Here is a 26,260-nt window from a genome sequence, read left to right as displayed (position 1 = left end):
AATTACATACATTTTGCGGGTCGATAAAATGTGGGTTGTTCATTAGGTCTACAGCATGCGTGCAATCTGATGTGCCCTATGTAAACAGAACAATGCGACGTGGAAAAAACTATGTAGGGAAATGAATGTGTGTACGACACAATGAGAATAAGACATTGAATAGAACTCTGAATAATTGGGGAAAACTTAGGGAAAGTGGATAAAATTAATGGAGTGATGGATAGGTTTATAAAACGGTTTTATCGATATGAATATTTACAATATGTCATTCCATCCGCTAGACGGACTCCACGAAACAAATGAAATTGAGATAATATGGGTCAAAAGAAAAGACAACAGGAATGATGAAACGCTGTTTTGAGATCTAAAACACGAAATATATGAGAAACGGGTGAAATATCTGAAGGGGAGTAGTGAAAAAAAAGGATGATCAGAAGCAAAACGTTCATGATGGAGTCAGTTCTCGTGTCCTCCATTTGTAAGATCTTCCATCGTCACGTTATTGAAATTTTCTTCTTCAGCAGAATCTACATCAATAACTTCTTCTAATGAAGGCTGTTCAATCAAGAGCGTTGGTGCTTGCTCGTCATTTTTCAAATCCTCTTCAAGATTAATTTCTTTTGTTTCGGTGACTCTCGCTGTTGCTACCGCGTCTGTTTTTTCCTCTCTGAATTATATACTTGAATTGATAACGTTCTATTGGGAACCTCATTTAGTTGTGAGGGTAGAATGAGATTCATTAACTCACGTATTCGAAGAAGCCGAGTTTTTAGGTCTTTGTTTCAGCAACTTTGGTCCGATTATATCTTGGTCTTCGTCCATTGGTTCGTCACTTGAAGATCTTTGAAAGCCGTCCGAGTCAATAACGTTGGGGTATCGTCTTATAACTTCGTCTAGGAAAGGACGTAATCTGAGAATATATCATTTTATTATCAGCTACTAATCAGGATGATTTGAAGCTTACCCAGTGTGCTTTATAAGTCGAATGTTAAAAAGAGCTTCCTTCATTTTGCGGTACTTATGAGGATCTTCATCTTGCCATTTAGCCATCAATGGGACAACGCCATGCTGAACCGCATCGTCATCCTCAGCAACTCCAAGCCATAAAAAGTTTTTCAGAACCTCGATTCCGTACGGTGCAAGATCCGCACAAGCTAAACGCAAAGCAAGCTGCAAAAACTACTTTCAAAGAATATTCACTTGCATTGACTTACATCAGCAAAGAATTCAACAACATGACTCCAATGCTCGACACTTGTGAACATGTACATATATTCTTTTAAGAATGCCTTCAGAAGAATCTGGCAAACATTGAAAATGTAATCGCACACTGCTTCCGGCTGCTCCGATCTCGCAATTAGCTGAATTTGGCGAACATAGCAGAGTAGAATTCGGTTGTGCAAAGCCTTCTCGTCGTTCACTGATTTCCCTTCCGTCGTTTCATATTCTTCCCGAGAAGCGCAATAAAGAACAAGTGTTTCATTCACAAACTTTCCTTGAGTTGTCATACTGGAAGAACTATAAAGACAGTGAGAGGCTACATCTGATTTAGTACTTACACAGCATGCCGGAAATGCATATGAGGATCAATAATATGTTGCAAGCTTTTGTTCATTGTATCGAGAAGGAGCTCGAAGTAGAGCCCAGGCAATATTGGCCAAAGTCCAACGCCCTTCAAACGATCTTCCGAGAACCGGAGTCGACAGAAAACCTGAAAATCAAAGATCATATTCGATAATACAATGGTTACACAAACCGTTGAATAATCTTCCCAGAGAAACTCCGCAACAATGGGCAGAGCTTGACAAAGTTGAAGAACATTTCTTCCAAAATCATTGAGCCTTGAGATCATGTATAAAATATCTACCAAGCTTCTTGAATAATGCCGGCCAGAGCCCTCCATACGATGAATACGGAAGCTGAAACTGACAATTTCGCCGATGAGTAGACTGTCATATTAGAAACTTACGGTAAAACTTGCACAATCCTCTTGACGATGTTCAGCTGGAAATTACTGTTTATGAAATGGATTGGGTCAATCACACTCACACGTTGGTTACGTGCCTTCGATAGATCGACAGGTAACATGGGTTTCAATTGCGGTGGCCGTGCTTGATTCATTACCAACTGATTGACGATTGCCATTGGGTTAGGGCGCATTAGGTCCGGTCGCATCATCTCCTCCGTTTCTGAGTCCTCATCTTCCAAGTCGTCATCGTCATCATCCTCGTCTTCATCTTCCTCTTCTTCATCTATATCAGTAGAATCAGGGCTTGGTTCCATGATGTTTTCGTCCTTGTTTCCGTTTTCGATCACCCACAAACGTAGAGCAACTCTCATGCATTGCCAAAATGAAATCCGAATATCATGTTCAGTTGTTTCTACCAACCTATTCAGCATTTCCGAATTATTCGCTTCCAATGACCGGAAAAAGAATAACTTGTTGTCTGGGTGACGAACAAGAAGAGACTTTATCAGTTCAGTAGCTGAACGTGGGAAAGTTTTGGGTCTGATATCATCGAACATCATCCATGCGACACGAATGATGTAGGACGCGGTGTGTTCGAACGCAAGCTTGAAGAACTCTGGTCTTCCGATTTCGGTGACATTATATTCCACCGTTTCCTCCCTTCTCATCAATGGAAGCAACGAGTTGATATAGATATGATACAAATCGAAGGAGAAAAAGTCGCGATCTTCGAGGAATTTGCAATAGTCATCGTTCAAAAACTTCTTCAGGGCTGGATCGAGAGAATTGAACATGCGAATACGCAACCTTCTCGCTTCTGTCATCTCCACTTCATGTGCCTCCTCCGCTTCTTTCACTCGATCCTCTCCATCATCCATTTGCTCATCAGTAACATCGAATGTGACTTTGGGTTTTACATCGGCTTGATTATCAATTATGTGACGAGGAATTGCTAAGCTCGGTCTATCTTGTTTCTTCTCATAGAACAAAACATACGCGTTCCAGTGTCTTATCCGCTCATCGAGACCAATAAATACACCTTCCTGTGTGAACGTTCCTCCGTACCAAATATCTTCGATGTTGTTATGATGCATTGGAGATACACTCAAGTCGTTTAATTGATACCACTTTCCGTACGTTGGCGAATCTTTGTATTCATCTCGACGCTCTTTGATGAACGAGTAGTAATGTCCCGCGGTTGCTATTCCAGAATGAGCCAAAACACCAACCAGTTCATAGATCATAGGTTGTTGTTGCGTTGGTGTATCGAATCCTGTCGTGTTGGCGAAAGATTGAGACAGACGCATAGTGGAAGATCGATGACGACGGAATAACTTTTTCTGTTGGGACTCGAGCGAAGGCGTACTTGCGGAGCCAGAGCCAAGATTGCACTTTTCAGTTGCTCCTTTGTTCGGTTGCGGAGAAGCTGGCTCATCATTCTCACCGTTTCCATAGAGCATCTCATCGAATAGATCTTGCACGTGTTCGTCTGGAACATGTCTAGAAGTTGTCATATATGGTGTCATATCGATTTCGAATGGAAAACTGAAGAACTGGTTGTCCTTCCTGATCATATTGTTCACAAGGTCATATGTGAATCTCTTCAACTGAATGGTCATTGTACTTGGCAGCTCGAGGAATGATGATCTATTCAAAGTGGTCTTCTTCTCATTACACTTCTCACAATGATACGCATTTTCCCCTTCCATTACATGAGGCGCCAAAAAGTTTTCTAGGGCCTCTCCGAGATTGTCTCCACTGAGCGCCAACGAGATACAGTTGAACTCCTCATCCGGACTCTTGTAACGATGCCAGCATCCATAGCAAATCTTTTCATAACTGTATTTTCCGAAAAACCTGTTCTGGAACAATGGAGGTAGCTCCAACTTCTTCAGAACATTATCGCATTTGTCGAGCAGGATACTGTAGAAGTCAATCGCATCGTGGTGTTGTTTAGTATTGAGTGGCATGTCAGGTTCGAATCGGAACTCTCTCCACAAACCAATTGGAACGATTGCTTGAGACTGAGCGAAGTTGAGTTGAGCGAAAACTCTTTGTAACTCATAGAGCAGTGCACTGAAATACTGTAGGTTAGAATAAAGCAAAAAACGAAAACTCATAAAGCAGATGTGATTAAATTTCAAAACTTACGCAGAGTTGTCTCCCCATTTCAAAGTTGGGTCAATATTCTGAAGCGAAATCAAATCTTTGCAAAGACCCGGAACATGGACGAGTTGTTGAATCATTGCGTTCATGTAGCATGTACCTCCATCGTTTTTCATTCCAACTTTATCGAATGCTTTGGGACGCGTGATTGGGCGGTATGATGGATCATATACCTTTTGTGCAATCGGGAACTTGTTCCAATGCCGAAGAAGATTATATGAGTTTATGTAGCTTCGTTCACAGAAGGCGTTGATCGTTTGAATGGCAACTTCTCTTGCTTGGTATTCCCAACGAATAGACTCTTCTTCGAACATACTATCTTCAATATCTGGAAGCTCCGGAAACAGAAAATCGTTGATGATAGCACTCAAGAAATGTCCTGAGCAATTTTCAATATCATCTTGACTACAATACGGCAGAAGACAATTAATCATTCTCATCTTAGCTGCAGCGTAGACATTTTCCGTCAGTGCGATGTCATTGTTCGTTGTACTGAACCGCGGTTTGTACTTCAATACGCTTTGAATTTGATCACGAACGATTTCGATAGGGTTATGACCTATTTTCGTCCAATCAAGGTCTTTCTGATCGTCCCGACATCTCCTTGAAGTTTCATAAAAGAAAATTTCGACTACAGTCTGCACAATTCCGTCACAGTGATGCCGTTGTCTTTTTTGAAGCTCGTCAAGATCTGATGTGTAACCTTTGTGTAGCGGAAGGATCATGAACATATCGATCAGCATTCTCAAAGCACGTGTTGTGATATCATAGTTGTCTTTTCCCATTTTAACGATGTTTTCTTGTAAGTACTTCCGATAAGCTTCTTGTTGAGAGTTGACAAGAACATCCTGATAAAATTCCACCCAAGTTTTTTCTAGAAAGATTGTGTCGAGAAGTGGCATTGCAGCACCGTTTCTTTTCTCAGTCCAACTGATGACAATGTGCCGGACGAGAGCGAATGCTTTCTTAACGATTATGAGACGGCACTCATCACCCCCTGAAAATTATGATTGTTACATTGTTTCTAAGAGCTAAACTAATTACATCGTTCTCCTCGCGTGACTGATCTGATCAAATCACTAGCAGTTTCTGACAGTGGATCTTGCGGTGCACCCTTCTCTCGGAATGGATCAATCTGCTTGACAACGAGACTCTCTGTAGCCACGTGAATCCATTGAAAATCGCGGATTCTCTCGAAGAATGGGATCAAATCAGCCAGCTCCCATGCATTTAGAGAAGCTTTGATGGTAGCCATGTACGTACCGAAAGACCTTAAAGAATATATTCGTTTTATATATTTATTTTATATAACCTACATTTTGAACTCGAAAACATCGAGTTCAGTGTTCAAATAGGGGCACCGCTGATGATCAATACCTACAGGTGGCACGATTTGTTGTCTTATCAATGCGAATTCCATTGGCGGATCTATTGGTCGTGGATTCTGCCGACTTTGAATCATTCGATCACATGTCTTCTTCATTTCATCACGAACTCGTAACTCGTTTTTGACAGTCTTGATGAAAGCGTTCCGTCCAGTGAAACTGGTTCTGACGATTTGCAAAATTCTTTCAAAAATTGAGTGACGATCGCCAGACGAGCATTTGTTGAGTGGAATAACATGCGGTTTCGCGAGAATCTCGTAAACCAGCTTTTTGATCACGAAGCTTTCTTTAATTTGAAGAGCATTTATCAGTTCAGAAGCCTTTGTCATTGCTGTATATGTCATTCTCGTGGGAGCAATAATAGAACTGATTGCTTCAAGTGCATATAGCATTCGGCCTGGATCTGCAGGGTTGATGTATTGCTCGTACATTTCTGTGATTTTAGCATTTTGCTCCTCCGTGTTTGTATCGCTCTTTAAAATAGTAAATATTGAATAAGAATGATATTAGTCAGCTTACGAATGTTAGTTGCATTAGAAGAGACGGTTGAGTGGGCAGTAGAAGCATCAGTTTGCGCACGGAGGCTCGAATGTGCTTATCGCCAATAGATGATAGTTCGTGGAGAAGATCGTAAAAATTGCACTTAGAAATCATAGTGATTGGAAGAAAATCCTCCCTGAGAGCTTTCTTTTGGTTCACTTGATAGATCTGACTATCTGATCTGCGACTTGATGATTTCCTTAACGAACTTCTCGAATGACAGAACTAGAAACGATGTACTTACTTTGGTTTCACTAGAATGCGAATCTTTTCCGAAAGAAAAATGGAATCAGTTTCAGTAGCAACCTTAACATTTTGTAGCGTCAAGAAATCATATCGAAGATTAGCTTCTCCCATCGTGATATCATCTTCTCTTTTGTGAACTGTGAAATCAGTCATCCCTTCGTGGAACAGAAGTCGTTTTGCTAGACGGAATTTGAGCTCTCCGATAGTGGTGCTCGAATCACAAACCAATGTTTTCCAAGCATTCAGACCGCACTAAAAATATACTGATTTGTGAAACATTGTTCAATTCATGGTGAATATTCGCTTACATCGATGTCATCATCGTCGTTTTTCAGTTCAATGTTGAGGGTGACCGGATGACCTGATACCGATGATCCATGACTCGGTAACTCCCTTATCATCTGTAAGTCCCTTGTTAGAATAACAATGCAATTATTTAGATCGCCTCACATGATTCTTCTCATTTCCAAGTTCAACAAAACGAGTCATGAACCGAACAAGTCTGTTTAAAGCTCTCACGATAGTTTCGGTGAGCATGTCATCGAGAGGAACATAGTATTGCTCAATTTCCTCGTCGCTGAGCGCAAGCTCCTCCGTTTCATATTTGATTTCGGTGTTCGGCATGCCATTTCTTTGGTAAAGCTCACTGTAAAAAGGGACTGCGTAATTTGAAATAGAAACTCAGTCATACCTTTTCAGCTTCTCCACATAAAAACTGAACACCGCCAGGAAACTGTATGTATGATGACGAACGGAATACGGGGAATCGACCAGAACTAAATCTGTACAAAATTAATTACCAAACATCACAACACGCTGCTCACCTCGTTCACAGAACGTCTCCATGCATTTAGCGACGACGTCATCGAACTGATTAAAAAGAATCAGTTTCCAAACAAACAACTTACATTCATTATCTTTCTGAAGCTGTTCGAATTTCTTGCACGTTCTCACTTAAACTAAAAACAAACCTTAAAGATGAAGGATTCAATGGGTTCTTTCTCTTCGTTGCTCAAGATCGGCAGCTCTTCCCAATATTTGCAGAAGCAACGCAACCCAGTGATTTGCAATGTGAACATGTCCATGTCACACAAATGAGTGATGATTGATCGTGATGTTTCAGGTCTCACCATCAACAACTTAACCTCGAGAAGAAATCCGAAGATTTCAGTTCTTTCTTGAGATGATGAATCAGGGCGCTTAATGAAGATATCAAACAGTCTTTCTACATATTCGACATCAACAATAGTTGCATCCGCATCATGGAGCCATTTTAGAAGACGAAGAGAGTGTTGAAGGATGAATGCGTAGTCAGTGCATCCATAGATAGGCGTAGAAAGAACGTTTTCTAAATGATGCCCTCCAAACATGTCATTGGTGGCTGAAATTTCGATCAATATAAACTAAATTGACCTAAATACAACTCACACTCGAATACTGCGTTGGACTGTGAATCTTGACTGACTTGCTGCAACGCATCGAACTGCTCATGTGCCACTCGACGAATGTGTTCTAAACGACTCAGCATGGAGTCACCTATACGCCGTTCACGAAGTTGAGCTCTCAGCTCATTCGCTCTAGCCGATCCGTCATCTGCTGAAACTTAGTTTGAATGAAAACAAATTTCACTATTATTGTTGTGCGAGAAAATTGGAGCGAGAGAGTATTTTTTGCAGTCTGAATACGTTAGGCACCTCGAAGCGACAAGCCTAAATAGCGCATAGTCGGTGGAGACGCAGAGAAATATTTCGATTAACTGTCTGCGTCTCAACTTCAATTTTTTCGGACAACAATAATATGACTTCAAGATTACCGGTGCCGATGTGTCTCTTCGAGCCAAACTGCCGTTTTAACTTCTCAAGCATGATGTACATGTATGTGACAATGATCTCGTTGAATTGCTCATCTGACTCCAAACAGTCCAGGACTTTTCCCAAGAAGGCGTCTCTTTCAGATTTGTCAAACATAAGATTCATTAGATCACAATGTTTCCTCATTCCGTGCTCGATCGATTTGAACGACATACATCTTGGTGGGCCTCTCGCAATGAAAATCAGCTCCCACATTATTTTGGAGATCTTCAACTTGCACTCATCGTCCCGCTCTTTTTGAATGGCGATAATATAGGCGAAGTTGAAAATAGGCTCGTAAAGACGCGTTTCACGACTTCGAAAACTCTTCTTGAAAAGTTCGATAAGCCATTCGATTTGCTCGTCGGTTACAGACTTTGAGATGAACTCCATGATCTTATTAAAATTTTCCACACTAACACCCATCCTTCCTTTTCTGAGCGACCAAATAAACTCTGAAAATAAAATGTTCAACTTGAGAAAATGTGCTTCCTCACTCACTCATATCATCCAGAGTCAACTCAGGAGTCATATATTGTAGAATGGGTTGAATGCGCTCCACGTATACTACATGATCCATATTTCCAGTCAAAACAATCTGTAGAACCTTGTTTTCCTCGAGCCATTTCTTGAAAAATTCCTCCTTCACGCTAGCCTTCGGACGAGTGATAGTCATTCCTCCCGATCTGTGAAACCGATCAGCTATTGTTCCGAGTTCTTCTAGAGCATGCAATATGCTTTCCATCTGTGGACATTTGATCCATTTGCGGAGATAATCTAGTCTTGCTCGTTGTGTCGTTGTAGCAACATCTAAATTGAATCGTTCACAGAGCACAACAATTTCTTGAAGGAGATCCAGTCCTTGTCTGCGTATAAGTGCATCACGAATTTCCTTGTCATTAACGATTCTGTAGCGATCAAGAGCTTTCTCGATCCAAGTTTCTAACTTGCAAAGGAACAAATCATTATTTCGGCACATATAGTTACTGAAGATATTTAAAGTCCTGAGAATGCATTGGAGATCTAGCAGCGTAACTTCAAAGAATTCTTCGTCACTTTCTACTTCAAATCTGTCGTCCATCATGGGAACTAGAGCCTCCACAAACACATCTGTGAGATATGCATAGATGCGTTTGTGCTCAATCCTCTCCAGTTTATCGATGTCCATGTATTTCAGTGGAGGATATTCACGATCCCTATAATTTTTGTGTTCAATTTTAAATATTCGATTCTGAAATCTTACTCAAGATCGATGAATTGCACCCCTTGAATGAAGAATTTGTTACGGTAGTTGAACATTTCATCGATAGCCAATACAGTTTTCACGCTGCTCGGCGGAACCATGAGCCGAGCACATAGAAGAGGAGTTATGGCAATGTAAAACTGCTCGATAATATGTGCATCACTTTCACCAATATATGGCGGCTGCAGTTCGAGAAGCTGTCGGAGTAACTCAAATCCAGGTCTGACGTCGCTGCAATTCACATGTCTTCCAATGACGAAGTACAAAATTTCATCGACGAAATGAATAACTTCCGCCATCTTTTCGTTTTTCTTCGCTCGCAAGATATTGGTTGCTACCTGAAAATTGTGTTTTCGATCGCATTATTACCACAACTATGATTACCATCATTCTTCGATGTAATGTGCCGTTTTGCCGGAATATCACATAGCGATGGTTGTTGTCAAGAATCACTCGGAGTCTATGAAATGATTCTTCGTCCCAGACTAATTTCATATCATCAGCCAGATCCTCTTCGTCACTTTCCACAAATTGACTTCTCAGCATTTCGTTTAAAGGATAACATTGTTTCTGCGGCTTATCTACAGATGATGACGGTTTCGAAGCAGCATCCAAACCAGTTATCTCTCGAGTTAAGTACTGAATTGCTTTTTCAACCTCGTTGTTTGACATTCTTAAAGCTGTGTCGATTTCATCCGAATTAAAGCTGCAAACATAATGTTCGGAACACGACTAGAGTGGGATAGACAAACCCCATTGAGACAAGCATATCATGGTTTTCTTGATACGTCTGTGACACATCGGGAGCTGTCGCCTCACTCGTTGATTGAACCCACAGGTCGATTCCCTCCGTGCAGATTTTCTGAAGCACGCAGATGTTAAACATAAATATAAGGGCATTTCAGGCGTTTTATCTTAGCGATTGGTCCAATAAATTATTGTTTTTTCGAGGAAGATAAAAAAACAACCGTTGCAGTCTTTTGCCCCCTTTGTACATTATCCGTCTAATAATAATAATAATAATGAATTTATTTGAGCAACATGTGATAATCTCTAATTCCTATATCTCTGTTTTGTTTCTAAACTGATCATGAAAACAGTGGTTTTGTCATGTTTTCTGATGTTTTGGTTGTTTTTTTTGCAAGACAACCAACAAAAACCGCCGTTCTGCTCAGCCTCGCACGTTTCTATGACAACCAACCTTAGCCGGATTATCTCCCCATGTTGACTGGTTTGCTGTTGGGCTAGCGGATCTCTTTCTAGGCCCCTCATCGCCAGATTCGTTGTTAGAGACGTTGAGAGGAGCAGTGTCACCGTCCAGCGGCGAGCTCGCTGATTCACCGACCGGCATATCAAGGTCCACAGATTCGCCTTCTGAAGCTAAAAGGGTTGTGAACGTAAATAGTGTTGAATAAATTGCGATACCTGGAGACATTGGACTGTGGGCAGTGTCGCCCCTGTCCGATTCCAACCCGTTTTTGTCTAGAATGATTGCAGCGTGGCGGCGATCAATGTCACAATTGTGCCACTCTGTGTAATTTCTGAAAGTATTGAATGCTTTAATAGTGTGGTGGGTGGATTGAGAGATGACAGAGACGAGCAGTAGAAGATTAGCTCAATCGAAGTAGGCAACGAGCGATTATGTTTTACACATGGAATGTGTTTCTGGTGCAGACTGGCAGTTTAATAAAACGAAAAGTTAGAAAATTGCGTTCTATGAAGACTGAAACTTTTTCAACTATCAATAATAATGATAATGGGAAACAGAAAAAAGAACATTTTTAGATTAGGTTGCATTGAAGCAAAAAGATAAGTGAGATGGTTCGAAGAGAGTTAAGGAGATTTTTTCAATATAAGCAAATCGAGCAAAAAAATCAATAATTCAAAATTCTTCGATTTCATCTTTTGAGCCGGAGCCCACGAAATCAAGCTGCAATACAGTTTATCAAGAAACTCTGCCGACAGATCATAAATAGACGAATGACTTCGAAAATTGAGTTATTCACTTATAAATACCTCAAAACAACATAATTTGTTTCAAATTTTTTACACTGCATGTCAATAAATTACTGTATTTATCAAATTTCAAAAAAACTCAGATTTTTCTTTCGTCTAAAAGTATATTTGTCCCTTCAAAGAATACCGCAGGCATGGAATATAGAAGTAGTTCTTGTTTTCTTCAACGCGTTGCAACGATGATATTGCAACGATGATATTCACTAGAAAAAAAGTAAAATCAAAAAACTTGGTCCTCATCGACTCTGTCGCGGAGTTTTTTCGATACTATTGAGGAAACACAATTGGTTGATACTTGGTTTTATGGTTTTAATCACCTATTCAATTGGCAATCAGCCTATCATGAGAAAAACGGCTAATGTAGAAAGACAGACAGTTTTTGAGACGAAAAAATTTTCTTGGTACGTAGACACCGCGAACACCGCGACGCGCAGTTGCACACGAATCGAAGCTGTTCACTCCAAGGGACTAGGATTCTCATTATAGGCTATGAGAGGCAGAGAGAGAGCGCGCAAATTACAAAGTCCTGATATTTATTCTCTCAGAAAATGTTTCTATTTCTCACAGTTCCGACTTTTTTCTTGAAGTTTTTCATGTTCGTTCTTATTGAAAGAATGAATGTAAATAGCGATTTATCCATGAAAATCCTTCGAAATATGAAATAGAAAAATGTACAGGAGCCGTACTTTGTTAAATCTTTTGGTTTAGGTTTTTTTGGTGGCGGTGTACATATTCGATATTGATTAATTCAAAATCAGACGCAACTCAAGCCACCTCTTCTTCGTTTTTAGTTGTTCTCTTGTTTCTTTCACTCGTTTTGTGTTATAAAGCTGTCTTTTTAACAGCCGATCATCTCCAATCTTTTTTCTTAAAGAATGGCATCATATCTTCCGGAAGAATGGGTAGACGACGTAAAAATGAACGGGTTAATGTCCGTTATGAAGGTTAGAATCTCACACGAGTTTCAAAACACAACTATATTTCAGGAAAGAATTGTGAACAAAGCCGATTACGACAGAAAGATGCGATTCTGGACGGATACCATTAGGTCCAGTTGTATTGGTGAGAAAAATGCAGTCTTCGATATTCTAACACTGAAGAAACGATTTCGTCGGAAGGATAAAATTCCGGCGAGTTTGAATGTTGTGCTGGACAATTTGAAGAAGTGAGTCTATCACAATTTTCAAAACATGACAAATGTTAATTTTCAGGCAAGGTGATGTGATCACTGTTGGAGAATGGCGAGATCGTCACTCCGGATGGGTTGGATGGGGAATCTCCAAAACGCGAGGATGGATGTTCGGTGGTTCTTCTGACTATGAGCAACTTCTTCATCTTCCAACTGTCAAGACCTTGGGCCAGGAGCTTCTCACTATTTATAACGACGAGTTACGCTCAGAAGTAGATTGCACTGGCGAAGTGGTTACCTATAAGGAGATGTTCGAAAGAGCGAAACATATCATATCGACATCGGAAACGTTCGACATTGTCTTGGATCACTTGTCTGACACCGGGGAAGTAACGGTGGGAAACACAAAAAATGGCGAGAAAGTTCTTAAGTTCAAAGACCATGGCAGCGAGGACCCTGTAAAGTTCACCGAAGCGGATGCTAGCGTTGTTGATATCCGTAAGGCAATGACTAAATTAGATCGCGAAATCCAACAACTCGAGCAAAAAGTTAAGAAGTACGATGAACAGTGCAGATCCTGTTTGAGAGCAGGAGATAAAGGTCGTGCACAAAATTTTTTGCGACAGAAAAAACGGGCTGAAAAGGATGTGGCGGACAAGGATATGCAATATCAAAAGCTTCTAACAATGCTTCATCAAATTTCCGCTGCCAAAAACAACAAGGATGTTCTGAAAGCATATCAATCGGGTACTGCAGCTTTCAAGGCTACATTGGCAAGGCAAGGATTGTCCCCAGACAAGATTCATGAGACCATGGACGATGTCGTGAATTCTATCGACGAATACAGAGAAATTGAAGAAGCAATTTCTTCACCATTTGCCGGCGCTAGCAGTCTCAACGATACTGAGTTGGAAAGAGAGTTGGATGACTTGCTCAGCGAAAGCAAGGTAAACTCTTTATCATGTCCTTATTCTCACGATGTTATTTCAGAGAGATGATTCCATGCACTTGCCCGAAGCCCCCACAAACAGATTCGGTCTATTCGACAAAGAGGTCACTCCGGAAGAAGACCAATTGGAACAACGTCTAGCAAAATTGAGACAAGCTGTCTAGTAAAATTATCATCTCAATGTGTGATCTGATTTACTCTTTGAAGAATAAACATGAATTTTCAAAACAGGTTTATAACAAGATCAACAAATTTACTCCGACTCTTCAGTACGAAGACGAGCGTTTCCGTTCGTCAACTTGATGTTAAGCTGAGCGGCGCGCTCGACGATTCCCTTGCGGCTCTTGGCGGAGACTCCATGTCCGATCTCTCCGATGTACTTGTAGGATTGCATCAGGAGCATGTCCAAGTCCTAAATATTTTCAAAAATAAATTATTTAGAAATATAAACTCTTTTACCTTGACGTTTTGGACAAGAACCTTCTTGTATCCACTTGGGAGTACGAAGCGGGTTCTTCTGTCGGATCCGAATCCGATGGTTGGCATGGCACGCATACCGCGGAAACGTCTGCGGACACGGTTATCGATTCCCTTTGGTTTGCGCCAGCTTGGGGCGACGCGGCGGTATCTGGAAAAAAAGCAATATTAGTGAAGAACATAGGGGAAACTGTTTTTACCTGTCCGATTCATGTCTCTTGAACTTGGTGAGCTTCTTCTTGACGACCTTGACGTTGGTTCCGGAAACGTGCACCATTTTACCCGAAAAAATTAAGCATTAAGCATCGAAAGTGTGAAAAATGGTGTTTAAAGAGATTATATGTTAAATTTACGAAAGGAATTCACAAATGAACGAACGGAATCCACACAAAAAAAACTTGCGAAAAAACATTAATTGCTCGAAAAATACTAGTGATTTTCAGCTGCAAAGAGCTTCAGTCCATAAATTTGATGTTTTTCTTCAAAATTTGAGCAAAAAATAGTCGAAAATCCATCAAAACGCTTGAAAAAATCGAAAAACCGTTGAGAAGTCCCAAAAAAAGAAGGAAAATGGCCTATTTCGCTGCCGACGCTTCTTGACTGAGTATCAAACGTAGTGCGGCGGGGCGAGCTTGCTTGCGCCTAAATTTTTCGTTTGAGACCCCGGACTTTCCGGGGTTTCTTTCGTTTTCGCGCTGATAGGCGCTATTCACGACATCAAAAGAGAGCAAGAAAGTAGAGAAACGTTTTCCTATGTTTAAAAAAGGATTTTCTGAATGTCTAAAAAATTTTTGGGTGTGACTTCGTAATGTCTGGCTTGAAAAAGACTAATATCGCTTCGAAAAGTGTTTGTATTCGGACAACCAGAAAACAAACGAGCAACAAACGTGGAAGATTATTTTCCGATGCCTGAAAAACGATTTTCTGAAAGTCTTAAACCTTTTTTTGTGTGTGAATTCGTGATATCTGGACTGAAAATGACTATTATAACTTCGGAAAACGTATTCGAACCATTAGAAAAAAACAATTCCAAGACACCGGAAATACGTCTTCCATTCTCTTCAATACCGACCTCATATTCAAAGAAAATACCAAAATTAATTTCAATTTTTTATGGCTTGAAGAGCTATTATCACAAGAATTCATTTTTTTAAAGTCGCGTGCTTTTTAAAATGACATAAAAACTGAAGATACACTAAATTTTTGTTTTGTCTTTCTGAATAAACCAACAAAATTATGGTTAGCTAAATATAAATCACTTCATTAAGATGATGTTCTAAAGGATCTGATGGTCAAAAAATCTAGAACTATTTACGAAGCACATTGCAGACGAAACAATTCAAGTTTCTAGTAGTTTCTTCACCAAGTTCTCAAAATGTTCTTCTTTCTTTATTATGTTTAGTTGTTGTTAATTCCGGAGCACCCAATTTTCACAGTTCAATTTCATAATGTGCTAAAGATCCTCTCTAGTAGAGAAGCGTCTTCTCGTACGCTATTTAGTTTCACATCCACTGTTGGATGCTTATTTTTATCATTTCACTGCTTCTGAAATTTTCCAATTTTTACATTTTTGAGGAGTTTCGAGTTTATTCGGATCTTCATCTTCTCCCCTTTCTCCACCACCAATATAACCCGGTAATTGTCAACTCCTTTCAACTGACTCCAAGTTTTGTGGCAAATCCCCTGAATCATGCTGTAAACTTGGACATTCATTTTAATAACTTCTTTTTTGAATTTCAAAATTTATTGAGTTTGAATAAAATGGGATAGTACAGTCAAATCGGCCGATGCCGAGATAAAAGTATACCGAGAGAAGGGGAAAATAACTTATGACTTTACAGACAGCTCTCTCCCAAAAATAGTTCATGGGCGAGAGAATCGTGAAAGGTTTAAGAGAAAATTAGGGTGATGGACACCAAGAAAGGGGGACAAGAAACAATTACTTTCAGGAAACAGGTACATAGGATGTTCAACAATTTTGAGGAGGGGGAGGTTACTTAATTTTGTGACAGTTGTTTTTTAGGGTGAAGAAGTGGGCCAGCATCGAAAAAGTTTAAAGTTGAAAAGTTTCGGGTAAATTACTGAGGAGTTGAGATCTATCCCCAAAAAATGAATTTTTAGAGATTTCGATTTAAAGAATTGTGATTTCTGTGGATGTGGGATTTGGCGTGCATGACGAAGCTTCTTCCCCAGGTTGTTACACAGCTCAGTCGCTCTCCTCTCCTCCTTCAGCATCATCTCCTTCCTCGTCATCACCAGATCCTTCCTCTTCTTCTCTTCTCCACCGTCAGATCCCTCGCCTTCTCCCTCAGAAGAGTCCTCGTCGTTCACATCCTCCTCCTCGTCGTCAGCATCCTCTTCATCTCCTTCCTCCTCTCCTTCAGCGTCCTCTAAAAAATACAAACCATTACCTTTGGAATCAGAACGATTTAGTTGTTATCTAGACTAGTCCTTATCATTATTCGAGCAGTCTCTCTTGATTAATCCATGTATGTGCGCATTTCAACAGCAGGCTCATTGGTTTCTTCCAAATCTCTTTACGTCGCCGGCCTTCTACTTTTTTCTTATTCCTGTGTCTCACATCACACAGCGCAAATCAATCCGCAGCTGTGGGAAAGGCTGTCATTCGCAAACGACGGCGACGACGATGTCGCGTCGCAGCCTCCACAACTCACACAAAACGCACAGCCCATACAAATTCGCGAGTCAGCAGCAGCTAGCAGCCCTTCTTCTTTCCCCACTGAGCGCTTTCTCTTGCCTCGACCGACCTCCTCATTCAAACGCGCACACACAGACCACACTCACTCGCTCATTCTATCGCTCACTGACACGCACACAGCAGCCAGGCCAGGCAGCCAAGCACGACTGTTATCTTGGCGCGTCGCGGTCGACGCGATGCGTGCGCTCGACTCCTCGCCTCGTCGTCGCTCTGAATGTCTTACGAACGCTATCTCGACCTAGGTCGGTCGTCGGTTGACGGCCTCGCAGCACTTCCACCACCACCACCTTCAAACATATACACGCGTCTACTAACACACTACCGAAAGATGAGAAACGAGTAAATCAGATGAAAAATCGCAAGTGAGGATGCTCAATTAGATTTCAGTCCGAAGTTCGATGGTTCAAGAACCTATACTGACCTTTGACGACCTTCTCCGTTGCCTCGTCCTGCAAAAATGAAATTTAGAGTGTTATTAGAAGATGGTTGTTGTAGGCATGAGAGAAACGGAATCTTCATGTCGCCAACCACATCTATGATAGTTTTACTCACCTCGGCCTTTCCGTTGTCGATCTTGGCTTCTTTAGTTGGCACGACGTCATCGTTCTCGTCTCCCTTATCGAGAGTTCTTTTCTCGGCTTGTCTCTCTTCAACGGCCGACATAATGATAGTGTTTTTGGAGATATAAACTCTGAAATTCAGGAAGTATAAATAAAAATTCAAATAGAATGCATCTAGAGAATTAAAAACGAAGAAGTTAACATATGAAGAGGAGGGCTAGTCATAGGAGCGAAGGTTCAGTGTTAACTTGGCAGCGGGCCAAGAAGAAGGAAAGGGGGGGGGGAGAGATAGACAGAGCGTCACAATTTCGCCCGCGAAATTCAAACAGGGGCGAATCTACCGAGGACTCTACCAGTTGTTTGTGATCAGTTAAACAGCTTAGAGATGATACACCGCGAAGTCGTAGATCTTATAAGAAAGTCGGGTGACTTGGTGAGCATCACTAGAGGCGATGCGACTCGAGACGCTTTCAAAATACTCTTCGTTGGCTATGTTACACAGAGAAAAAAAAACACGCCTGGTCACCTTACTAGACGATAACAAAAACGGTTATATAAAGGGCTGGATCAAAGGGATTGGGTAGAATATGGAATATGAAAACTAAGGTCCTTTCTCATCGGCTGGCCTGGGGTAGAACTAAGCGAAGAGGGGTTGCCGAGCTCCCCATTTCGGCGCGCGTGGAGGCGGAGTCTCAGTGTGGCCAGCGATTACTCTGCGTGCCTGCCCACCCGGCGCCCGCCTCCTTACTCTGCGTCTCTTCGTCTCGCATGCTATCTTTGCAAAAAGTGGAGTCTACCGTACCTCTTTGTCAGAGAATGATTCAAATGCATATCCTCATGATAATTCACGCAAGCAAACCGATTTCTTGGGACTAGGGAGCAGTGCTACGGTTCTGAAGCTGAAAAAAGAACACTTGGCACGGTGCCAAGAGAGCAGAGAAAAACGCTGGGCCACCCTACACACGCACACACTCACACAACTGCTGTTACTCGAGGCGGCAAAGAAGACGACCAGGCCACCACAGCACGCTTGTGTTGTGTGAGTGTATTTGTTAGTGAGAGAGTTAGTGAGTGACTTCGAAAATCGCTCACGAAGGAATACTCTCCAGTGAGTGCCTATTGCCTGAAGCAAGGATGAAAGAAATTGGAAGATGATGAAGTGAAATATGAACACGTTCGTCGAGGAAGAGGTACTTCCGATTTTCGATGCGGTCGACCTAGAGATTACAAAAATCATTGACTTCTATTTGAACCTAACCTCTAAAAGCCGGGAGACTGAAAAACGAAAAAGAAGGTGTTATCTAGGCTAAAGTCGAAATCCGCTGATTCATTTGATTCACATATAAAATGGGTGGAGTCTTTCGTTGACCCAAGGCCGCACTCGTTTAAACATTGGCTGCGTGCCAAAAAGTGCGACTGTTCGTCGGTCGAGGCGCGCGGTGTTGTTCTGTTGTTTTCGATCTGACCAAGGAGCGAAAAATTGGGTGGCCGATTAAAAAAACGGAACTGGACTAACTGGCGAAATGCAAAACAACAGAGCACGAAAAAGGTATAAGCCTATATATAGTCCTAGCATGCCCTTTTCGCAATAAATATTTGTCAGATAGTGGAACGGCTATGGAAAACTGATTGAAGGAAAGATTGATACAGTTCTTTCTTCAAAATTCATACTGAAACACTAGAGAAAAAGGCTGAAAATTAGAAAAAAAAGTGAAAAAAAATTTCAAAAACTTCCCGCGCAGAATACGATTTTTTGTGTGCATAACACGAGTACGTCAACTTACACAATGCGCGTATGATTCGATGTTTACCGTAATCCGGCTCTGAAAAAGAAGAGATTCTGAAGATAATTCTGAAATTTCAACCTTCAGTCTGATGATAACTCTCTTATAAAATGAACCAAATAATTCGATCTCAATGAGGTGTTCTACCGATTCTAACATCATAGAAAATGTTCGCGGTGCATTCCGTAATCCCGATTAAGATTACGTCACCTACAGTATTCTCCACCCCATTCATCAGACACATGCTAATAAAAAAGAGTTGCATCATCCACCCGCACCATTCTATCCAACATGACGTATTTGCTCGCCAACTGTTGTATTCTCCTAGTGGGGGTGAGCAGATGCTTGTTTGTTGACGGATTACGGTACGTATTAGCAATTCTTTATGAGAAAAAAAGAGTAGAGGAACAAAAAGGTTGGAGAAGAACAACTTGTATCAAATTGCGTTTCTCGAAAAATACATAAATCTACGCAAGGGAAAATAATAAAATATAAACATGAAAACGATGCGACTAGGAAACCTTTTGAGAGGAAAGGGGAGAGACGGAGAAGAAGATGAGGATGTTCTGAGAAACGAATGAAATGAAAGCATTGAACTGAAAATACATAAAAGGCACGATGAAAAAAGGGAAAGAATAGTTGAAGCACCGAAAGCAAATCACGAATTGTGGTGTGGGCGAATTTCGGCGGTCCTGTTCCGAAACTGGGGCAAAAGTACTCCGAAAAATGGAGTATTTTTGAAACAGAAAGTTAGGGGGACAGTTGGAGACGGGAACCCGAGCGTATTTACAAACAGGAAAATTGAGAGAAATTAGAAGTAGAATATGAACTAGTAGCACACTGAGAAAGTAGAAGATGTGATGGACTAGCGACGAGAAACGAAGAGCGGCATATCATGAGACAAATCAATGTTGAAGTGGATATGGTCGCGCATTTGTGATGGATGGGGTACCGTGAATTCGTCGAACGAGATCTGTAAATTATATAATTGAGATATTCGGTTATTTTCACACATGGTCTTTGTAGAAACTTGGAAATAAGAAAGACAGTTTTGGAGCACTTCTCTTTGAAATGTTCCTATCTGAAACTAATGCTCCAAAATGATTCTCTTTTCCACATTTCCACCAATTTTGAAACTGTTCAATAACCACTCGAAACACTCATTCAAAGTGAACCGTATCAAACACTCGCATGCCGACAGGTTCCCACTGTCAATGATCGTCGCGACGCCGACAAAGGGGATTGTTGAGACAGAAATTGAGAAAAAGAGACAAATAAACGATACCCGGTATGAGTTGGGAGAGTATTTGGACGCGTTCGACAGACGTGGTACGGATCTCCGCACAGTTGGTGGCTCCGGGTTGACAATCGGATCACACGAATACCATGGAGCACTGATTGGCACGTTAATCACGTGTTGACTAGGACGGGGAGACGAAGAGAAAAGCTGTTCTCGAGCAGAACGAGAAGACGTCGGTGGTGGTGTAGAAGACATGAAGGGATTCTGAAGACATACGTTAGGGAAAAAGGATGTACACACAGGTAGCAGTATATTATATTTCTTTTCACATATTCAACCCAAATTCCATTCGTTTTTCAAAAAGTCTCACTCCAAGAATCCAAACCCTGCGTATTAGGCCAATGACACCCGATAAGTATAATAGATACACACAGAAATGAACAGAAGGATATGGAACAGGTGCATTTAATGTTAGAGGGACATTGGGGAAAGAATTATGGTAAGCAGAGAGAAGTAGAAGAACAGACAGCAGACCACCCGCATTCTAGGTACCTTTTCCCTGGAGAGCGACGGATTTGGATGGATCAGTAGTTCTTAGTTTCTCCCTTCTAAATGAACATAGAGTGTGATGGTTGTTTGGGTGGTTTTAGGGTGATTAAGCACTATGGTTGTTGGGGAGTTGTCTGTTCGATCCTGGTCTTACCAGGTCCTCTAAACATCTGCCCAACAACCATTAAGTACGTTTTGGAGTGTATGTGAATGTGTGTAGAGGTAGGGGAGATGGCCTAGATGACGTGATTATGGACTATTCGTGCCATATTGACTAAAATGACGTCACAATGCGATGGATATTGCATACCATCGCTCCATCCTCTTCACACCACAAGGCTTACCTGCCACGGTTTCTTTCCTTTGTCCTCATCCGCCTGCAGCTGCTGTTTGAATCGACTGGCACGATCAGCAACAGTTCCAATCATCGGTTGTCCATATGGAGTCTTCTTCTTAATATCAGCATTGCCAATACTGTCTCGTTTTTGGGAAGAAGCTGATGTTGCATTCGGGGAAGGGGAATGCTCGGTGGACGAGGTGGTGTTTGGCTTGTTTGAGGAAGTGCTAGTAGGTTTGTTAGTTGTGGAAGTGGTGGTGGTGGGGCTGACGGTGGTGTTGGTAGCAGGAACAGAAGGGGCTGATGACTTCAACGACTTCTTCCGACTCTTCGCCTTCGCAACCGCCGCAGCACCTTTCGCTTCGGCAGCAGTCACGGCGAAGCATGGAGGGCTTTTCTCTTTCTCCTTTGTTTTGTTTAATGAAGAAGGAGTCACCTTTTTGGTTTTCGGCTCTTCTATCTTCACCGGTGTCTTCTCTCGAATTGGAGTCGTTTCTTCTCGTGTTGGTGTTTTGCTCTCACGCATCAAGTATCCACGAGATATCGGTGGTGTGTCTTCCGCTTTCGGAACGGCTCCCCATTTTTCTTTTGCCTGAATAGAAAAGGGGATCGTTTTACAACATGAACAGGGGAAAATTGATTCGGTAAAAAAATCTTTGTTAGTTTCCGGTTTGAAAACTTTTGAAATTTTTCATTTCTTCATCTACTTTAACTCAAAAGTTCACTCCAGTCAATGACCAAATCTTCTCATAAAATGCTTACCTTTTCAAAGTTTGGATTCGCTCCAATTCTCTTCTTCGGGGTGGAATCTGGAGACACTGATCCAGCTGAGAGCGACGATGGAGAAGGAGCAGAAGCAGAAGACACTGAAGAAGAGATTGGAGACGTTCCTCCGGATGGTTCGACAGCTGATGATGGACTGGTCGCTCTGGGAGAAAATGGGTTAGAGTGAAGATAGGAATCAGTGGAAATGGTAAGTGAACTAGGTCGATTCGGAAGGTTTTTAAATTTTTTTCAGACCTTTTTAGTCTTTTACACTAGAATTCTGCAGAACTGTTGTTAAATGAAAATTTTAAATTTTAAAGATACCGTATTTCCTCTAATAGAAGGTCAATCAAACCGTCAACTTTGAGCTCAATTATCTTGATTCCTGTTAAAGATATCAAAAATTTGTTAACTGACAAATTTTTTATCATAATATCCCCTTCATTTTATCAGTTGAAAAAGTTTTGATATCTTTTACAGGAAGCGAGATAATTGAGCTCCATGTTAACGGTTTGGGAGGAATTATATTAGAGGAAATACGGTATTTAAATTAAAAGTTGACGGCTTACTATCAGGAAGGCTTCAATTAAAGGAAATTTGACAATTATTTCTAATACGTATTCAGGAAGTTCTTCAGAACTCAAAAAAGCTTACCTCCATGTATTTGTTCCTCTAGAATTATTTGTAGATGCTGGTACTGATGGTGCTGGTTGCTGATATCCATAAGTCTTTTTCTGAGCAGGAGTTGGAGGAGTCTCTTGGATTTGTGGTGTCGTCGACGGCCTTCTGGCTCCAGTTGTGCAGAAATCTGTCGTCACACTAATCGGCTCAGGGAGTTGTTTTGTCTTCTTTTTCCCTGTTGTTGTCGTTTTCTTTTGAGGTGGTTTCTCCCCGCGTGCCGCTTTTGCTGCTTCTTGAGCTGCCACTTCATCAACAAGCTGAAAGTTTTTTGAAAAATTACAACTAAAGTTCAAAACGAATGAAAAAACCTGATCAAAGTCCAGATCATCCAGCTCTAGGCGCTCACACAGTGGAATTGGGGATTGTGTTCTTGCTCTTTCCACTGGTGGTCTCGTCAGATCCAACCAAGAAGAGCTACGATCTCTCATCACTGACGAAGCACGTTCTTCTTTCTCAATTGGGACATTAGCTGAAAACACATTGATAGATAAGTAATAAAAGTATGCTTCCTACATCTGGATGCAGATTTCAATCCATAGTTTGTGTCAACATGCCACTTGGACACGGGTTTCGGTTTTGGAGTATCGTTGTCGTGGTTGTTGTTCACTTCAGAAGATGACGACATCATTGAACTTCTCAGGGGACTTCTTCTGAATGTGGCTCGGGGTAATGTTCCAGTTCCGATTTGTTCGCATTTTTCTGAAAAAAAATTTTGATTCATAAAAAAAGAAAAACTAACCAGCCGAGTATCCCATATTGCCCATCAATGCAGCCATTTTTGATGCAACTGATCCTTTCTTAATCTCTTTTTCGATATCTTCTGAAGTCACTTTCTGCTTCTCTGAATCAAAACCAAATTCAGCTGGCGGCGGTGGTGGAGCTCCTTTCTGTCTCATCACAATCGGTCGTCGTTGTCCAAGAAGTTGTTCAGGTGAGTCGTCTCGAGGTTCGGGAGTTCGGAATCGGTTGTCATCGGAACCAAAGCCAAGAGAAGAGTGTGGGCGTGCAGGGCTTCTTCCACGATCCGGTGCTATATACCTAAAAAACAAATGAAATTTTAAGAGACGAAATGAAATATTTTTGAACATCCAATATCAGTTGATGTTGGAGGTGTCTTTTTTTCAAACTGGCTTTTAATCTTGATTTAATAACTAAGAATAAAACATACGAAGAAGGTGCAGCCTCAACAAGTGTGACACTCTTTTCTCTCATTTCTTCATCAACAAATAATCCTGATTTATCGTTTGTAACCGTTTTCTTGAGTTTGAATCCACCTTGGATGCCTTTTAGGAATTCACCTCGATCCACTGTTCCGGGTGTTTTTCCTCCCAGTTTAGCCAGTGCAGGATTTATTGGAGTTTTGGGTCGTGGAGGTTGTGGAGAAATTCCTAATCCCGATGGTGGTGGAGGTGGAGGTGGTGCTCCGAACATCGGAGGAGGTGGTGGAACCCCTCCCATCATGGGTGGTGGAGGAGGAATACCGCCAGAAAACATTGGAGGTGGTGGAGGGATTCCACCCTCAAACGGTGGAGGTATAAAACCATTTGGAATCGGAGGAGGGATGAATGATGGTTTCGGAATCGCCTGTCCTGGTGGAAGGATTCCGGATGCGGGTGCTTGCTTTGTCACGGCAATCTCGGTTTCATCTTCTCCTTCTGCCACAATAAACGGTTTTGATTTGTCGACAGTTTTGGTTGGCCGAAGTTTGAACCCCTTCTTGATCTCCTAAAAAAACATGGTTCAGTAAAAATAAATCAAAAAGAATGGGGGAAATGAGGAAAATCAGTTTTGAAACTTTTTAAAGTCAATAAGGAACGATCCAATAATTTGAATGGAATGTATTTGTTAGTTAAAATAAGGAACTGCAAAATCGATATAAAATCAGAAAATATGAAAAATCCTCTATTTTCAATCTCATTGAATACCGTAAACACTCTAATAGAAGGGCCTCCACAACTTTCAACTTTGAACCAATTTATCTCGGTCCCTATCAATGATAGAAAAAATTTGTCAACTGAATTGTTTATCATAATGTCACCAATATTTTAACAGTTGACAACTTTTTGATATCTTGCATTGGAATTGAGATAATCGAGCCCAAACTTGGCAGTGTGGAGGCCCTTCTATTACAGGTTTTACAGAAAGAAAAAAAATCCTCTACTTTCGGTGTCGTAGGATAAATTTTACTAGTTTGAAACATTCAGTGATAACAAGTAGTGAGTCATGCTCTAATCAAAATTGTTGCAAAAAGTTAAAAAAAAATTTGAAGAATTAAACACTCTAATAGAAAGTTACCCAAATCGTAAAATTTGAAACAATTTATATCTCGGTTCCTGTAAAAGATATCCGAAAATTGTCAATTGACAAAATTTTTATCATAATATCAGAAACATTTTATCAGTTGATACATTTTTCATATCTCTTATAGGAGCCGAGATAATTGCGGTCAAAGTTGACAGTGTGGAGGTCCTTCTATTTTTTTTGTTCTTCTATTTCTATTGGTTTTACGGTAAATCACATTTAATCTTTAAATTCATTTGGAAATTCAAATTTCCAAGAAATCTTCATCTTTTTAGAGTTTCCAAAAACAGTCGTCAAAAACTCACATCAAGAATGGGGTGTCCTGAAAACATGGTTTACTTCTCGACTTCTTGGCTCGTCGGCTCCCGGCCAATAGATCGAAGTTCCTGGAAAAAAGAGACAGAATTATGATGGATCATGAAAACAAGACGGAAAATTGATTTTCATTTTGAAACGAGACAGCAAGAAATAGTCTGAGAGGAAAAGAAGATTGTTACACATCGTGAAGCTTCAGGAGACAAAAAAAAACATACACATAAATATCGTGCTCAGCTAATTGGATCAGGGGATCAGATGGAGGGACAAATCGAAAAATTACTCTCCCCCATGAAACCTGTCTACCTTCTAACTTATGAATCGGGAGGGAGATACGACCTTCGTTCGCTGATAATGAATCAAAGCTGAGGGTGTAACACATACAAACAGAAAAAGAAAAAAGCTTGCTTACACTTTAGAGAGACTATCATATCATGATCATCGGAAAAAAAACTACTAGCTGGCTGGAAATGAATTGAATGAAACAAACGAGTTGCGTAATGAAGGAATTTCTGTGATTAGGAGGAAAGAAGGAGAATAGGAAGTTTATTGTTTCTGTTGTGTCTATGTTGCTGGAATGAAGAGAAAGAACAAAAAACTGTTCGGATACTCTGATATCGTATTCTGATATCGAATCAGTCGTTTTCTAGGTCAGTGTGATTGAAACAATTCAGACACCAGATAAAGATCTGACAAGGAGAATTCGAAAAAAAGTGTGGATGGATGAATCTGAAGGTTGGTGATATGAAATGAGATAAGGCAAACTAGTGGTTGGATAAAGAAAAAAAAAATTGTATTCGGACCTCCAGATAACTCAAACTTTGAATACCGTAGAACCTATTAGGTTGCGGGAAAGTCTTTGTCACTTTTTCAATAGTTTATTTCTCAAAGAAAAAATAACCGAATAATTAATTATATTGTCCATCATTATCAACAACATGTCTCCAACGTTCCCTCAATTTATGGATTCCATTGCGGTAGAATCCAGCCGGGCGTGAGGCAACGTATTGTTTGAGTGCCGCTTCGACCGCTCCACGGG

The 26,260-nt window shown here is 40.9% G+C and overlaps 5 protein-coding genes across 5 annotated transcripts; 1 reads left to right on the top strand and 4 right to left on the bottom strand.

The window, feature by feature from the left end:
• Window positions 1–456: 456 nt before the first annotated feature.
• On the bottom strand, window positions 457–11,655 carry CBG03251 (the record flags this gene model as incomplete). The annotated part of the gene is made up of 25 exons (XM_045242219.1): window positions 457–667; window positions 749–910; window positions 965–1,179; window positions 1,215–1,509; window positions 1,560–1,919; window positions 1,970–4,045; window positions 4,121–5,132; window positions 5,180–5,406; window positions 5,452–5,993; window positions 6,040–6,271; window positions 6,305–6,558; window positions 6,615–6,707; window positions 6,757–6,952; window positions 6,998–7,088; window positions 7,131–7,233; window positions 7,278–7,687; window positions 7,735–7,902; window positions 8,120–8,611; window positions 8,658–9,352; window positions 9,400–9,737; window positions 9,784–10,105; window positions 10,152–10,261; window positions 10,583–10,773; window positions 10,825–10,940; window positions 11,543–11,655. 25 exons carry the CDS (start codon window positions 11,653–11,655, stop codon window positions 457–459), a joined length of 9,024 nt encoding a protein of 3,007 aa, XP_045092081.1.
• A 635-nt stretch (window positions 11,656–12,290) lies between these two features.
• CBG03253 lies at window positions 12,291–13,657 on the top strand (the record flags this gene model as incomplete). The annotated part of the gene is made up of 3 exons (XM_045242218.1): window positions 12,291–12,580; window positions 12,627–13,491; window positions 13,535–13,657. The coding sequence occupies 3 exons, from the start codon at window positions 12,291–12,293 to the stop codon at window positions 13,655–13,657; spliced, it is 1,278 nt and encodes a 425-aa protein (XP_045092080.1).
• Window positions 13,658–13,746: 89 nt separating this feature from the next.
• Window positions 13,747–14,247, bottom strand: Cbr-rpl-32 (the record flags this gene model as incomplete). Its single annotated transcript, XM_002631358.1, has 3 exons — window positions 13,747–13,905; window positions 13,953–14,121; window positions 14,171–14,247. 3 exons carry the CDS (start codon window positions 14,245–14,247, stop codon window positions 13,747–13,749), a joined length of 405 nt encoding a protein of 134 aa, XP_002631404.1.
• A 1,742-nt stretch (window positions 14,248–15,989) lies between these two features.
• On the bottom strand, window positions 15,990–17,352 carry CBG03255 (the record flags this gene model as incomplete). Its single annotated transcript, XM_002631359.1, has 3 exons — window positions 15,990–16,360; window positions 17,111–17,138; window positions 17,242–17,352. 3 exons carry the CDS (start codon window positions 17,350–17,352, stop codon window positions 15,990–15,992), a joined length of 510 nt encoding a protein of 169 aa, XP_002631405.1.
• Window positions 17,353–19,898: 2,546 nt separating this feature from the next.
• CBG03256 lies at window positions 19,899–25,603 on the bottom strand (the record flags this gene model as incomplete). Its single annotated transcript, XM_045242217.1, has 10 exons — window positions 19,899–20,110; window positions 20,243–20,537; window positions 21,167–21,751; window positions 21,922–22,087; window positions 22,579–23,074; window positions 23,119–23,304; window positions 23,345–23,643; window positions 23,774–24,330; window positions 25,246–25,292; window positions 25,528–25,603. The coding sequence occupies 10 exons, from the start codon at window positions 25,601–25,603 to the stop codon at window positions 19,899–19,901; spliced, it is 2,919 nt and encodes a 972-aa protein (XP_045092079.1).
• Between the last annotated feature and the right edge of the window lie 657 nt (window positions 25,604–26,260).

The sequence above is a fragment of the Caenorhabditis briggsae genome (genome assembly GCF_000004555.2).
Source record: "Caenorhabditis briggsae complete genome, chrII, whole genome shotgun sequence".
Classification (NCBI taxonomy): domain Eukaryota; kingdom Metazoa; phylum Nematoda; class Chromadorea; order Rhabditida; family Rhabditidae; genus Caenorhabditis; species Caenorhabditis briggsae.
Note: the sequence above shows the minus strand (reverse complement) of the source record. Positions and strands in the feature narration are given on the sequence as shown.